The sequence below is a fragment of the Crocodylus siamensis genome, chromosome 12 (assembly GCF_052110815.1).
Source record: "Crocodylus siamensis isolate JL-2025a chromosome 12, ASM5211081v1, whole genome shotgun sequence".
Lineage (NCBI taxonomy): Eukaryota > Metazoa > Chordata > Crocodylia > Crocodylidae > Crocodylus > Crocodylus siamensis.
Window position 1 is genome coordinate 19,742,330 of NC_143406.1, and position 16,790 is coordinate 19,759,119.

The window sequence follows — 16,790 nt, forward strand, 5'->3', positions numbered from 1 at the left end:
GGGCACCTTGCCATGGCATTATGGAGCTCCTGATGGTAGCACTTAGCTTCCCCTCCCTACTTTGCCCTGCCATGCCAGGTCCCACCCAGTAGGCCATGGAGGTCCCAGGGGAGGGCAACAGGGCAGAGAGCCTCGAGCCTGCATCCACCCCCACCCTGTGTATAAATCTGGGGCATGTGCCCATGCCATTACCTCCCCAGGAGTGCATGCAGTGGTGGAGAGCCAGCACCCCACTGCCCCCTGATGAGCCACCTGTGGCTCTGGCCCACTCTGCAGCTGGGTCCTGCAGCCATACATTCCTGTCTGGGCCCCAAGCCTCAGACCCCACACACTGCCCAAGCTGGGCAATGCCCCCAGCCCCAGGCATGCCCAATTCCCTTCTTCACTGAGGGCCTCAATCCTGCCCCCACCTCTAACCTGCGGGGAGCTTCTCTCCATGTTGCCTGGCTGCCATGTGCATGTGGTGCCCCCTGCCTGATTGCCCTCCTCCCGCTCCCCCCAGCCCCTTGCAGGCTGGAACTCTCCCAGCCTGCAGGGGGAAATGTGCTGTTTCCCACGTTTTTCTCCTTTAAAGCAGAAAAGTCTGTGTTTTTCTCCCTTAAAGAGAAAATCCATGATACCACATTTTTCAGTGGCAAACAGAAAACCCAGATCCCTGCTGATGAGGATCATAAGTGCTTTGTGGAGCATATTGAATTGTACATGGTGAATTACTTTTCTCTTTGTTCTTCACTAGAAGACCTGTGACCAAAAGAAGAAGGAAAAGCATTCCAGGACCTCATCAGTGGAGAGATGTCATGAAACTTACCGGCTGCTGAAGCGACGGAATCTCATTGTAGAAGCTGTCCGGAACCTCCGCTTAATAGAAAGCTTGTTCACGTAAGATGGTGGTCAACGAGATGTTTGTTTAGTGGTTGTCTAGTGCATTGTGGAGCTACAATCGGTGCTTGGACTTACTTATACAATGGAAGTGATGCTGATTACATGGATGGCCATGTACAAGATAGTGCCTTAAAGTAAAATCATATTAATCAAATTTTATCTCACAATAGATATCACTCATAGCCAGTTTATGTAGAACAGTGGTCTCCAACCTTTTTACATAGGCGATCGCCTTTGACATTTAAAATAAACCCAAGATCTACTGTGCGCCGCTGCCACCCCCCCGCCCCCTCCCCAACAGCATGAATGATGCATGCCCCTGGCAGCTGTGGGGGCATGGGTGCACTGGTGATAGCGGGAGCGTGGTGGTCGTAAGTGCGGAGCTCCTGCATATGCTGCCAGCGCTGTCGGCAGCGGGGGGGTGGCAAGTGCTGACTTCGGGTCGGCGACCACCCACAGAGACCACTGGTAATGTCATCAGCGGTGATTGTGGACTGCCCGCAGATGCCGTCAGTGCCAGGGTGGCGAGCAGCGACCACCCACAGGTGCCACTGACACTGTCAGCGGCGCCTTTTTCTAGTGGGTGCACCACCATGCTCAGGGTTCACATGCACCTGGGTGTACTTCCTACTCATAGTCCCTGCCCAGCAGGGAAGTCTGTGGGGAGGTAAGGTGGGGTGGGCAGATCAAGGCAGAGGGAGAAAAAATTATTTGGGGGTGTGCCTCCCCAGCAGGTAAGTCCCACATGGCCAGGGCCCCTCTCAACTTACCCCCGCTCCTGCCTCTGTGGCACTGTCCCTCATTGCGGGGATCTTGATCTAGCCCCTGCCCCTTCCCACTCCCATGGATTGACCTGCTTGGCTGGGGCACGTGCGTGCATGCACGCAGGCACTCAACCCCCCACCCCAGACTTGGATTGATTCCAAGAGGCTCCAAGCTCTACTGGTGGATCAAGATCCACTGATTGGTGACCACTAATATAGAATATGATCACATAGGCTGTGCTGGGTTCACTTTTGTGGGACTTCATATATAGTATTGGAGAGTCGGCATTAAGGCATAAGCACAATTCCCCTTTTAGCAGTTACAAATATTGTGTATTTGTTCCTCGGGTGCAAAGGAAAAATTGAAAAAATATAATACACCATATATTTTTTATAAAACACACACCTTTTTTTAAAGAAAAAGAAGCTGCTGGGGTACGCACTCTGAAAGGAAATATAGTAATAGAAGTTTATGTATCTTGAGCTGCTGGGAAAAGTAGCATTGCATATCCTCCACAGGGAGCAGCACAATGAGCAAACTAGGCTTCTTAGCCTTTGCTGCTTAGTCATTTATTACTACTTACCAGTATTTTCAAGGAAAGATCTTTTTTTTTCCTTCTGTCTTTCAAAAATAAAGGACATATCTTATTCTGGGGTGTGTTGTATGCAAGAAAATGCCATGGCTTATTTAGTCTTGTCTGGTGATAGCCTCCAGTAGAGAGAGTAGTACCTGTTAGAGCAAGAGAAAAACACCTTAGAATGTGTAGGGTCACCTTGAAAGTCATGGTGCAGGGTGAAGAGCTGGCTAGTTGGGCAGTTAGAAGCCCTGTGAGGCTTTTCATGATTGGTACCTGCTTGGGACTATTCAGCCTGAAGAAGAGAAGACTCAGGGGTGACTTGGCAGCCTGTAAGTATATAAAAGGGATGCATCAGGATCTGGAAGAACAGTTGTTCACCAGGGTTCCCCCAAGTGATAACAAGGTCTAATGGCCACAAACCCCTGGAAGGCTGATTTAGACTGGACGGAAGGAAAAACTTCTTTATTCTCCAAGTGTCCAGGGTCTGGAACAAACTCCCCCCAGAGGTGGTGCAATCATCTATATTGGACTGTTTCGAAAGGAATTTGGATGTTTATCTTGCTGGGATCATTTAACCCAGCAGACTGCCTGCCCTGGCGGGGGGGCTGGACTCAATTATCTCTCAAGGTCCCTTCTAGCCCCTAATGTCTATGAAATCTATGAAATTCAGGTGCTTCCTGGGTTCTTCTCTTTCTTCTCTCTCTTTAACCCTTCAGTGGACTATAAATTGCAGAATCTAGTGAATTTTAAGCAGCACTGAAATGCCACTGTTGTTATGAAGTAATTTAGTCTGTTTTATGTTCTAGGCTTCAGAAAATGGTCATGGATCAGGAGAAACAAGAAGGTGTTATTACCAAGTGCTGTAAAAAGTCCATTATTCGATTGGTGCAAAAGCTTTCCCAAGAAGGGCTCCTCAGGCTGTACCGTACAACAGTCATTCAAGATGGCATTAGGAAAAAGGTAACTTTATTTTTCTGAGCTGTTGGTGCTAGGAGTAGTGGCAGTATATGTGCCTTTTCATACTGTACATTATCAAGTAAGTCTTAACCATTCTTTGATGCACAAGTAAATAGCAGTAGTCTCTCTCAGCAGGTTATTCTAAACTTGTATTGAAGCCAGTTGCATTTTAAACAATACCCATGGCAAAATTACCCAGAGATCGCACTCAAGGCCCCTGACACAAGTTGCATGTATTGTGCAATGTATTTAGGCATGCTGCACATGCAAAGTAATTATCATACAATAATGGCCAGTGAGCCTCGAAAATATTGCTTGAATAAAATAGAACATTTTAGTATCTGATTTCTATCAAGCTTTAATTTGAATGTGTGACATGTCATATATAGGGTGATAGTGTTTGGCCAGGTCCTCCATCTTCTCCCCACCTCTTTTCCTCCCACTTCCTGCAAGGAATCTTTCTGTGATTAGTGCTCAACTCTGGTGCACCAGGAAACAGTAGCAGGGAGAGGTAATGAATCAGGGTCCCTCTTCCCTTTCTTCAACCAGCCTTTAAGGCTGCTTCCTGAAGAAGTCATTAACACCTCTTTGTGGAAGCTAAGGTGTAAACAAACACTTTTATTTGTCTGACACAGAGCCTAGGGATAGAAGTTACACACAAATCAGTATAAGTGATTGGAAACTGGTTCAAATCTGGAACGTAGAGGAAGTTCAGTGCACATAAACCACATTCAAAATGACTGAAACAAGTTTAAGAAAAACCTGGATGGAAGTAATATCAGACTTTACACTGATTTAGGTTAAATCAATGTATTGAACTTCTGTCCCAGATCCCCTCCAAATTCAAGTTAATTCACAGCCCCCCATGATCCCAAGATGTTTTGGACCTCCCTGCAAGCCCCACCCCCACCCCTGCTTTGCAGGGTGGGGGGGGTTAGCCTTGGTCCAAGCTGTTTGCTTCATCCCAGCAGGGAGGCATGCTCTAGCCCCTCAGCTTCTGGCCTGGGCAACTGGAGGTATGCGGCTGCATTTCCAGAATCAAAAGTGAATGCCTGTTTACTTGCTTATCGTTTCAGAACACAGAAAGCTAACCTGCTAAGTCTGAATCAATTCAACCTCAGGCTTTTTGACTGTCTGTACTTAGCCAGGGAGAAATGGGGGAAAGAATTTGTTCATACACTTGTGGGCAGGACTAGCACATACACAAAAGCACTCACAGGCCACGTCCACACAAGCACAGATGTTTGGTTCCCCAGGGACAACTAGCAGTGGTGCACGGCAGGTTACCCGGGGTAGGGGAGAGGAGGCTGGGGCCAAGGTGCTGTGGTGCTCCAGCAGGTCAAGCTCCAGTTTTAGGTGGTGCGTGCTGTCCCCTCCCCCTGCTTTTCTTCTGCATGGGTTTTTTTTTTTTACTTCAGGGATCAAAAAAAACCCATCCCTGTTCTGCAATGTACCAGCATGGAAAATACTTGAGTGTGCAGTAGGTGGCATCACAGACAGGTCTGCAGCACCACATATTACCGTGCAGCCGCATTCATCTGGATGTGGCCATAAGGTTCCTGGAGACTTTGAGCCCTGCTGCTCCTGCCCCCTCCACCCCAGTCCTTCAGTAGGTTACCAAAAAACAGCATGAAGTTTGGGGGAGCAGCTCCTTTGCCTGTCGGGAGCACAGCTAGACTCTTCTCATTCCCAGCTGAAAAGAGAGCTGATAGCCCTTGCCAGCAACTCTCTAGCACTAGGGCTAGGGACAGATATTCAGAAAGCCTGACCCCGAATTGATTCAGTCTTTACAGGTTGGTCCAACCTGGCTAGGCTGAACCAGTTTGCAACTGTACAGACATTCCAACAAGACCTGAAGAAATGCATGCATATGTCTACAGTGGCTCAGGCTAGAAGCTGGGGAGTGCTGGAGCAGCCCGCCCTTCCCATCAATGGTTCTGAGCTGGGCTGAGCGGGGCAGGGCGCTCTGATTAGGGAGGGGTTCCCCACCCCTCACTGTTCCTGACCAGCCCAGCAAGGAGTTGATAATAGAGCATTTATTAGCCCATCAAGAAAACAAAAGCCTCTTTCTCATTAGTTCATGCTCTTCTTAAACACCTTTTTCCAAGGAAGGAATGGAAGGATATTACTAGCTACCTGTGGATTAGCTCCAAAAAGCCCTAAGCTGACACTGTCCTGTCTGCTGTACACAGACACCTCTCAGCATTAGCTAGCATACCATATGCTGGCTATGGTCTGGTCTGGTCTGGTCTGTGCTGGGGGGGAGGAACCCTGCTTCAGAAGAGAGTAGGGGGTGGGGGGACACAGGGAAGCCAGGCAGACCCTGCTGTGCCTGGAGTCTGTCAGAGCTTCAGCTAGGGAGCAGAGGGGTGGGGCTAGCCCTGCTGTGGAGCAGAGACCCCTGCCCAGGGCTACAATGCATCTGGAGTGGTGGGGGACTCTGGTTTAAGTTAAACCGGGGAAGACTCTCGGACAGACATAACATAAACTGGTTTGACCCAAATCAGTTAAGTCTGATACTAAATTCAGGTTTATCTCAAACCAGTTTCAGCCATTTTCAAACTGGTTTATGTGCACTAAACGTCTGTTCTGATACAGGTTTAAAAGAGTTTCTGATCACTTAAACTGGTTTATGTGTAATGTCTGTCCCTAGCCTAGCAGAGCAAGTTCCTCAAACCATTTTTTTCCTCCTCTGGGTAGCTTGCTCTCTGAATGTGAAGCAAGTTGCAGGGCATGACAAGCTCTATCAAGTGATATTACTTGTTGCTTGGTAAGTCAAGCTACCACCAGACATTAACACTTTTTCTGGTAATTCCAGATAACTGTAGGCCACAAGAGTAGTTCAGAAATTAAAGCCAAAATACATCTCTTTCAGAGTGGTTTTGTTCATTGTTAAATACTGTATTTTTTCACAAGCAGCATGCCCTAGAATAAGATATGCAGCTTGTTTTTGAACTAAAAAATGAAGAAATAAGATCTTTTCTTGTAGTAACTAACTAAGTAACAGGAGCTAGGGAACCAAGTCTGCTCGTTGTTCTGCTCCCCATGGATGATGTGCAGACTTTATTTTCATTTTTCCCAGTAAACAGTAAAAACTGCTCTTTCTGTATTTCCACATTCCAATTTCCAGCAACTGGCTTTTGGTTTTTTAAAAAACCGCTCTTTTTCATATGCATGAAAATCAATATATACTTCATTTTCAACGTCTGCTGTCTGCAAGTCCAGGCTGTTCAAACTCTTCCCATTTTTAATTTCTATTTGAAAATTAAGAGAAGATGAAAACTGCACTAATTGGCCTTTTTAACTGAAATTTGATAAGACTGATTTTTCACCAAAAATTTGTGTGCTTAGTAAAATCCCTACTTCTGTTCTGAAGTTCTGTGGAAATATAAAACAGCCAAGACTGATTGTTATGCAAGGAGTCCTCAGTGTAGAGTTGGTTCTCAACAAGTTATTTCCACTTCTGATTTAATAACTGTCTCTTGAAAATCATCTCTCATATATGCACGGTAAAAAAAACTTACAAAATCTTACAATCTGACTTGAAAGATGCACCCTAAAGTGTACTGTAACATATTAATAGGAATTTGTTAGCTATATTGACTTTTGGGTCCAGGATCAGCAACACTTTTTTCCCCTAAGGCTAACGAATTTGACTGGGGTGTGCCAGTGTTCCTCCTGAGAGTACAAAATGTGGAGTTTTCTGGCTCAAGGTTCTTGCTACTACACTCAGATTCAGACCAAATGCCATCAGCATTTGGGATCCAAAAGGAATTTTACCCCATGGTCTGATCACTAAGGACCATGGAGGATTTTGCCTTTCTCTCTAGTGGACAGCATGGTCTTCTTCCTCAAATCTATTGAACGTATTTTAACAAACTACTTTTTGCCCTTGCAGTGGCAGTATATGGGCAATGCCCTCATTCCCTTAACTTACTTGTAGCAGGTTAGGGTGTTCTTGGTGTTCAGGGGTATTGCCTGGCAGTTTTAGTTGTGTGAGAAGATTGTTCATGCAGTTTTAATATTAAGTTATATATATGCTTGTCTAGGGTGGTTAAGATTAAGGATGATCTTGTATTGAATAGTGGTAATGGACTAGATGACCCTCTGAGGTCCCTTCCAGCTGTACTTTTCTGCCATTCAGTGATAGAATCATTACGAGCTTTCAAGTAAACTAAATACATTTCAACCCAAAAATATTTTTTTTAAAAGGTAAAGGTTTTAATGTTTGTGACAGCTTTAACTTTTCATTGTGTCTTACTTGTTTTGTTCTGCTTGAAGCCCTATTCGGTATCTTGAAATGCATCATTTATCAACTATAGCACAGACCATGCTGTATGTACCTAATGGATATGTCCTCTTCTGAGAGCATTTTTTCATGAACCACCTTCCCTTCCTACTGCCAAGTGCTGTGTGGCAGTTAAATAACCTTACAACGCCTAGGGTTCCAATGACTTCAGGCAGAAGAGTGCCTTAGAGGAGCTACTAGTCTTACCCCTGGGAGAGGAAATGCTGCCAAAAGCTTGTGGAACTGAGGTCCACTCCCATGATATGTTAGACTGTATTCTCTCTGCCCCTGCTCGGTAGCCAGTCTAGGAGTGGAGCCCCAATAGGCAAATGGATGATCTCCTTTGCTCCTGTAGCCAGGCTGGTTCCAAATGTACTGGCACTTGCTTTTCCTTTGGATTAAACCAGCACGGCCAAGAGGGGGACACTAGTGTGTCTCGGGCAACTAGTGTCTACATACACTGCTCAGGATTTTGCTCCCTGGAGAGATCACTCCAACTTCACTTTCTTTCAAGCAAGGATTCAACATAGGAGGCAGCAGTTACAAGTTTAGCCTATTTGGTAAAGAAAAGGACGCTATGGATTGCTGATGGGAGAAATGATTGCATCACAGTTATCACCCGCATAAAGCTGGGCAGCCCCCATCCAGAAAGAGGCTGATCTGCCATGGTCTGCCTTCTCCATTGGGTGCTTGGAACCAAGAGAAAACTTAAAAAGCAGACTGTATCATTGAACCAGGCAAAAAGAGAAAGTCAGTACTCTGCATTTGAACTTGGAATCTTAGGACTGGTCTGACTGACCATCTTGAGAATAATTCTGATGCTCATAAGACAGCTGTTATAGATACGAAATTAAATGAGTTGAACATTTTATTGACATTGCAGCACAGCAAGAAACGCACCTGGCCTCAAAAATACTACACATTCTTCTAGCAAAGGAAGGCTCCCAAACTTGCACGTAAACATGGCATAGGCTTTGCTGTTAGAAACAGTCTTCTCAGAATGATCAAGAATCTACTGAATGGTTCTGAGAGGGTCTTTATGCTCTACCTTTTATACTGAAGAAGACACAGTCACCTTAGTGAGTACCTATGCTCCAACACTTTACTTTTCTGCTGAGGTTAAAGACAAGTTTTACAAAGAACTGGCGAGTGTTATTGATAAGATCTCAAGCACTGCAAACTTGTATCTCCTTGGGGACTTCCATGCTGCTCCTGATGAATCCTGGCCAATTTGCTTGGGCTCATGTAACACAGGAAGTATGAACAATAACTGATTACTTGCTTGTGGTCCCTAAGATGAAACTGAAACCAAAGAAAATCTGCTCTAAGTATCAGTGTTTATCATGCATTAACATCATCAGAATATCTTGCATCTTATGAAGGCTCTGGATGAGGCAAGTGCCCTACTGACCTTAGGCTGGGAGAACATTAAGACTGGAGAAAAAGCCCTAAATATTTAACAGTGAAGACAAATAATCACTGGAACTGTTTTCTGTGTATTCTCCATTACTATGATTTTTCAGTCAAGAATGGATGACTTTTCTATTTAAAAAAAACAAAAAACAAAACTTGGATTAAATATGGTTCATGAAATTAATAAAGAGGTGCCATGGGTTCCATGCCACCATGGAGAAGGTCAGCCAGATAATCATGTTGGTCCCTTTAGGTCTTAAAATATCATGTTAAATGTTGCATAAAACATGTGATGTTCAGAGCATTAGTTAATGTTACTCTTCTGTGTGGATTTTAGTCTCTATGTTAATTAATATTAATAAATTAAATCCTGTCTATATAATGCTGTCTGTTATACAGGTAGAATTTGTAGTGCACCCTTCAGTGAATCCTAATGACCCCCTGGTAAAAAGTGCCATTGAACAGGTGCGTTTCCGAATCTCCAACTCAAGCTCAGCGAACAGGCAAGTTGCAAGTACAGTCTAATTTTTATTATTTCTTGTCCAGGCTCTTCCATGCTTCCTCTTGTAATGAAAAAAGGGAAAAAATAGCTTTCATGTAGAGCTGGAGAAACTGAAACATGGATTCATTGAATTGTTGAAGATTATTCAAAGTCCTAATAGGGAGAGGAATTGAACGTTGATCTCCTGAAGCCAAAGCTGTAACTTTAGCACCAACCTGCCTTAGGCACACGTCCCTTTGGAAGTTTGTCTGTGAGAGGAACTCAGTGGCTTTCTTACTGATTCAGAAGTGGTGGGGAAAAGCACTTCTTCCTTTTGTATGCAAAATAAGTGATCCTCAAACAAGGAAGGAAGTCATTCCTAACGTATCACTACACAGGGATTTGGTTTGACCCTGACAATTATACATACCCAGGCAACAACTGAGGCTTCAGCTTCAGATGAGGAATATCTTTCCTTACAGAGATTTCCTATGCCTTAGATGGAGAGGACTGACTACAATATATTATTCATATGTTTGGAATTGTATTGAGATCACATCTGAGATCACAGAAGCATTTTCTCCCATGTCAGAGTGGCATGGACCTTGTTATTTTTCTTCATCCTTTGTAGCATGGGGTATGATTCACCTGTTAGGATTATCTGAGAAAGTTCTACACTGAAACATTTGCAGATTTTTCCATTCACTGTGCCATTTTCATTTGGGTAATACATTCTCATCTGTTCAGCAAAGAAGTCACACTTCACTTTCTTAATCATTTCTCACATTTGCTATGATCTACAGTGTACAAAACCCCTAATATCTATAGGAGACTCCCAGCTCTGAGCCAGCCACACCTTGAAATATACCGTTTCAGCTTTTATCTGCTGCTTTATTTGTTTGAGATTTGACACTTTACTCCTGTAGTATCCCTGAGGAGCTCATTGGATGGCATTGGCACAACAGACTGTAATATTAATCTTCCCCCAGTGAAATCTTCTCTTGTTTAGTCTCTTCTACAAATAAACTCATACTTAGCTACTCACTACTTCTCTTCCTGAGAGTGACTGTCTAATGCCCATGTTCAAGGCTTCATTTGCAGAGAGATGATTTTCTTTTAACATAATGACAGCATCATGTTAACATGTTCAGAACATGAATTTAGAGGGTCTTATTTAACTATCCAGTTAACTTATTTAACTTCTGTGTGCTTGTAACATAGGATTAAAGTTCCTCATACACCAACATCCCAAGTACATGCAGAAGATGAAAGTCTGGGCCAAGAGACTGCTGCAAATTTGGGGGAAGTAAAAGAAAGCTCTCCTTGTAAAGCTGAAAATAATGGTCAGGCAAAGAAAACGGATGAGAAAATGGGTGTAACACAGCTTAAAAATTATCACCCTGTTACAGGTACAACTTTTGCTCCTTTTTTTAAACATTCAGGCTGTTAGAGAGCTTTCCATTTCTCGATTGTGCAAAATGATCAGGCTTTGGATTTGAGCTCCCAAGTGCAATGTAGGTGGAACTTCATACATTTGGTATTCTAAAGCATTTTGACCTAGCCATAGACAGCTGTGCCTAGTTCTTCAGTGACAAGTACAGCATATAGATAGACATAACAGTTGTGCACATAGGGGAAAAGTATGTTTGTCCATACCCAGAGTTGACATTTACATGTACAGCTGTGTGGGTAACTGGTCAAGAGGGATGTTAATACTGACATCCCTGTTGATCATTTAAACTGTATACTGTGGTCTTACACTTGAAAAATAGTAACAGTATTCTGAACAGCACTTTGGGATGCTATTTTATGTTACTGATGCACAGCAGGAACGTGTAGTACACAATGCAAAAAAAAGGTTGTAAATGAAGCAGAATGCTTCTAGGCAGAGCCGACTGCAACTCTTAAGAGTTGAGATCTCTTAACACTGTACAAAGATATTTACTGAACACATCAGCATCATTAAACATTTTGCTGTCTGACACATTTGCAACAATGTGTGGTGTTCTTTTACACCAACATAGAAAGAGGCAATCCATAACACTTAGTCTTGTACAGGTCTAAGTTACTAGAATCCAGTATAGAGTTTCCCCTAGGAGAATCATGGCAGTACAAATAACATGTCTCTGCAGTTATCCTGGGATAGTCTTTCGTTCAGAGTGAGCAAGCTCCCCCACCACCTAGCGTCAAGTTGCTATAATAGTGCCTACTGTCATAGCTAACTTAGGCCCCTGACAGGCATTATACTTAAGATGCAATTAACCAGATAATCATGTCCTGAGTAGTAACCCAGCCACACATTCATGCAATTAGTTGTGTGACAAAACAGAGAATAAGCCACAAAATCATTGCACAAATATATGTAATGACTTTGTGGCTGGTTCCCATCATGCCTTAAATTGAACATGCACTGATAAGCGCTCACAGCCTTGGTAGACTAGAAGTTTTAAGGGCTCCAGTGCACTCCCAGCTCCAGAAACACACTGGAATTTTTAACGGCTTTGGTGTGCTCCCACAATTGAGGACCAGTCAGCTGATCGGTGCCCCCACAGCTGGGAGCACTAGTCACCAGATTGGCACTCCCAGCCATGGGAGTGCACTGGAGCTCTTCAGGACTCCAGTCTCCCAAGGCTGGGCGTACTGATCAGCCAGCTGGCACTCGCAGCCACACCAGGCCCCTAGTTTGCTACTTGCCAGTGTGGGGGGAGCCTGGGGTGATTAATCCTTAGGGCGCAATTGGCATCTGATCCAAGACCCTACAATTGCCATGCAACTGTGGCCTCCTGCCATGCAACTGTGGCACAGCAGGAGGCACTATTGTTGGGTCCCATCACTCCTTTAATTGAGCATGTATCATTGGCCTCAAGATAACTGGTTATCAGTCTGCTACAAATCCCTTTGTAGGGCCCCCTCTTCAAGTTAAATGCATTATGCAATTACCTGGTTAATTGCACAATTAATTTAGACTGGCTACATGTGCAGATAAACTATAGCACCATAAAAGGGTCCAACCAAGCTATAAAGTTATTGCTGGAAAATATGTAATAACTTTAGAGCTGTTTTCTACCCACCTTTAATTTGCACATGTAGCCTATGCTCCCATGGCTAGGAGCCCCATCAGCTGATCAGAGCTCCCAGCTGGGGGGCCCAGGTGCACCTCCGAGCCTGAGAGCTCTTAGTGATGCTGGCTTCGCAGGAATATATGTCCCTGCAGCTGGGAGCCTCATCACCTGACAGGGCTCCCAGCCACGGGGGTGCCTCAGGCCCCAGCGTGGCTGGGAAACCGTACCTACTGTGATCTCCCCACTGTGGGGGTACATCACACTCTGTGGCTGGGAGATGGCAGCAGCCATGGTCTCCCAACCATGGGGTGCATGATGTGACTGGGAGCCCCATCAGGTGAGAAGGCTCCCACCTGTCAGAACTTACTTCTTGCCAGGGCAGCGGGAACCTGGATTCAGACTCCTCCTGCACTGGCAATAAGGCATGATGGAATCGAATTTGTGATCCCACAATCACGCCTCTTGCCATGCACATGTGGATTATATCCCATCATGCATTAGATCCCATTGTGCCTTTACCTGTACATGTAGACAGGCTCTTTATTTACATTTCCATATATACCCTAAGTAAGTTGATCTGGTTTTAGCATAGATGTCCATGTGTCCCAACTAGTAATGGGCCTATACTATTGTTAGGATTTTTGTGTTACTTTAAACTTGGCCTTGTCAGGCATTATTCTCCACCCACACCCCCTTTTGATTTTAGTTTCCATTATCACTTTTTTGTGTTTTATAAGTTTTAATTTACTTTGGTGGTTCTCCTCTTACATTTGTTGATATATTACTTTTATATTTCAAGTAACTGTATTTGGTTCTCCGCTTGAACATGATAGGCTTTTTACCAACATTTTTGTGATTTATGGAATTGTAACTCATTCAGTGAACTCCTCCTAACCAATCGATGTACTTCAACATTTTGTCCATCCAAACTTATCTTTCCAATCATTTTTATATGAATTTTCCCTCAGTATTGGAACACGAGCCATTTTATCTTTTTAATCCTTTTTGTTTTGTTTTTTATTGAATACTTAATTTTTAAAACATTTTTCCTCTCAGTTCCAGGACTTGGGCGTTCTCTTGGCTTTCTTCCCAAAATGCCTCGTTTAAGAATGGTCCACATCTTTCTCTGGTATCTCGTTTATGGGCATCCTTTAACTGGGACACAGCAAAAAATGACTAGTGATGATGAGAATCAAGGCAGTCAGCAAGGGCTAGATACTCACAATGCTGTATCACAAACCTATCCAAATGTAGCAGGAGATGAGGCTACACCAGCAACTACATGCATAAGGAATCCTGAAATCTCTGCAGCGGAGCCTGAAGCAGAAGTTTGTAATGACGCAGGTAAGAACTGGATCTTTCAGACCAGATCTGTGTAATATTTAGAGAATCTGGTTAGTGGGGGGAAAATAAGTTTCCCTCCCATCACTTAGCATTGTTCCTTTTACTTGCAGAAATCAGAGTACATTTGCACCTTATATATCTACTTTGGTTAGTTATGTATGAGAGTGTGTGTGTGTATGATTAGCAGGGAGTCTGCATCAGGATCAGGATCAGGCCCTAGGCTGGCGGGGACCAGGCATTGGGGACCCCAGAAAAGTCAGGATTAGCCCAATGGAGTCCCTGAGTGAGCAAGCAGCAAGGTGCAGTGGAATGTGGCAGGCTGCCTGGCCAGCTGGAAGACAGACACCAGGGACTGTGAAGAAGTCAGGATTGGGTCCTGTGGAGCTCCCTGAGCAGTGAGAGGCAACAGGGCCACCTGGTCATCTGGACAGCCCAGTCTCAGGCACCAGGAACCCTGGGGAAGCCAGGACTGGGCCTCATGAGCAGCAGGTGTGGCTGGCTGCCTGCTCAGCCTTGGGCTGGGCAGTAGGAACCTGTCAGGATCAAGCCCTGTGGAGTTCCCCAAGTGGCAGTAGCAGTGGCAGCTGGCTATCTTCACTACATGGGAGAGCATTTGTAATATTCACACCTTCAAGCTTCAGCATAAACCCTCAATTAATTATTGATGTTGTCAGGTTTCAGAATTTCACGCTTTTCTTTCGCATGATTTAGCCATAATTAAAATATGGGACACATTTTAGCAGTGGAATGTATGTATTTTTGCCAAACTCAAGAGAGAGGGGAAAATTTCCCCAAAACCTTCCTTTTTAGGACTAATTAATCAGAATGTTAAAGTGCTTTTCATCTACGGACCATAGAGAAAGGGAATTTACTGCATATCTTCTATGCCAGGGTAATGAGCTCATGTTCTAGGTTTCCTACAGCATTGGTTCAACCTATTGGGTGCTTAAGCACAGTGGAATAGGATTGCACTTAAGTCACTGAAAAACTGTTAATAGGAAAGACAGGTGAATTCTCAACCACTTTGATTTTTGTGACTTGCCTTTAAGGCATACATGACAGACTGTCACAAAACTTCATGCTTTAATGGATTTTCAGGAGAATTTGGACAGAGTAAAATAGAATCACACTTGGGCACCTAGAGCAGGGTCTGGCCCACAGCATCTGTATTTTTGTTTTGGGTTTTTTTTTTAATTGTTCTTGCTAGACTTTGTAGAATCATAGAAAAGCAGAACTGAAAGAGATGTCAGGAGATCTAGTCCAACCCCATGCTCAAATCAAGACCTTCCTTGTCCAAATTACCCCATACAAGTCCTTGTCTAATCCATTCCTGGAACTACGCAAATCAACTCTGCTGCATAATCACTGCATATTGTCCAAAACACTGAAAGCACCCTGACCTGCCACAGCGAAAGCAGGGGGACAAGGACTGTCAGTATCCCACCACTGTAAGGATTATTAAAACACACTTGAGATCCAAGGAAGAAGGCCAGCCCTCTTGCCCCTGAGGAAGGTAAAAACTTCTACAGTCCATAAAAAGCCCTTCCTGATTCTCAATGTAGTGATCAGGCTGGTCTTGAGGAGAGGGGCAAGTTCCTCTAACCATAAATCTTCCAACAGGTTTTAGTCCCAGCAAGAGCACTGGCACAACCCAGTCAAAATCCTGAGATTTGGCTGCATCCAACAACCAATGCATCTGAGGAAGGTGTGGGGAGAAAAAACCCTCACCCCTGCAGCTACACATGGCGGGGGGGAGGGGAGGAAATCCTTCTTGGCCCCATGTGGCAACCAACAAAGCTAGAAGCTTGAGGAATAAACAGCTTCATCTGTACTATCTTCAACTCTGGGTGACATTGATAAATCATTTCATTAAATATCAAATAAGACAGGGGTGGGCAAAATATGGCCCACGGGCCAGATCCGGCCTGCCAGACCATTCTATCTGGCCTGCAGGTCCCCTAAAACATTTCATAGACATTAGGGATGGAAGGGACCTCAGAAGATCATTGAGTTCAGCCCCCTGCCCAAAGGGCAGGAAGTCAGCTGGGGTCATAGGATCCTAGCAAGGTAAGCATCCAATTTTTTCTTGAAGGTGTTCAATGTAGATGCTTGAACCACCTCCGATGGCAGGCTATTCCAGACCTTGGGGGCTCGGCCAGTAAAGAAATTCTTCCTTATGTCCATCCTGAAACGGTCTTACAGTAGTTTATGACTGTTCGACCTCGTCATCCCTTGGGGCGATCTGGTGAACAAATGTTCCTTCAGATACTGGTGGTCACCCCGATAAACTTATAGGTGGCTATCAGGTCACCCCTGAGCCTGTGCTTTTCCAGGCTAAAAAGCCCCATAGCTCTCAGCCTGTTGTCGTAAGGTCTGTTTTCCTGACCTCTCATCATGCCCATGGCTCTTTAGAAAATTAATATTTATCTGCCTCTGGCCAACTGTCAAAGATGAAAGGAACCAGGGGCACTAGGACCCAGGGGAAGCCACGGCAGGCTTCTGCAACAGCAAGGCCTGCTTAGCCTCACCCTCCCCGCAGCCAGAATCCCCTGCCTAGCAAAGGCTTCTCACCTGGGACGGTGCTACTGTTGGTGCCTGCGCTAGAGTAGAAAATTCAGTTAAGAGTGGGGGGACAGAGGAGGACCCTGGGCGATTGCCCCAGTCCTCGGGGCCGGGCCAGCTCCTGCTGAGTCCCATGGTCTGGCCATGCAGCCAGGAGCTACATGGTGCAAAGTGGCCAGCAGGTGGACAGAAAAGTGGTGGCAGGGGGGTGGAAGTAAGCCGCGTGCTTTCTGCCCTCTGCTACTGGCACAGCCGAGCCCAGCTCCATAGACGCTTGCCATCCCATACCCTGCGCTCCTGCCGCCTCGCTTTGGGTCCTACTGGCACTGGTCCCAAGACACCAGCATGGGCCCTGCGCTCCTGTCTAACTGTTGCTAGCTCCTGCACGCCTGCTCACTTCCACTCCCTGACCCAGCCCCACCATACAGGCAGGGACGCGAGCGCGCAGCCCCAACCCGG

At 45.0% G+C, this 16,790-nt stretch overlaps 1 protein-coding gene across 5 annotated transcripts in view; it reads left to right on the top strand.

Annotated features, from left to right (window-relative positions):
• Positions 1-16,790, top strand: part of GTF3C1 (general transcription factor IIIC subunit 1) — a 154,881-nt gene that overhangs the window by 34,751 nt on the left and 103,340 nt on the right. For 4 of the 5 annotated variants that reach the window (XM_090024842.1, XM_090024841.1, XM_090024838.1 and 1 more), the window contains exons 11-15: positions 737-879; positions 3,031-3,184; positions 9,282-9,385; positions 10,585-10,772; positions 13,482-13,769. In XM_090024842.1, coding sequence (XP_089880968.1) covers positions 737-879; positions 3,031-3,184; positions 9,282-9,385; positions 10,585-10,772; positions 13,482-13,769 — 877 coding nt within the window. The remainder of the gene's footprint in view (positions 1-736; positions 880-3,030; positions 3,185-9,281; positions 9,386-10,584; positions 10,773-13,481; positions 13,770-16,790) is intronic. The other variant, XM_090024839.1, reaches the window with a different exon arrangement.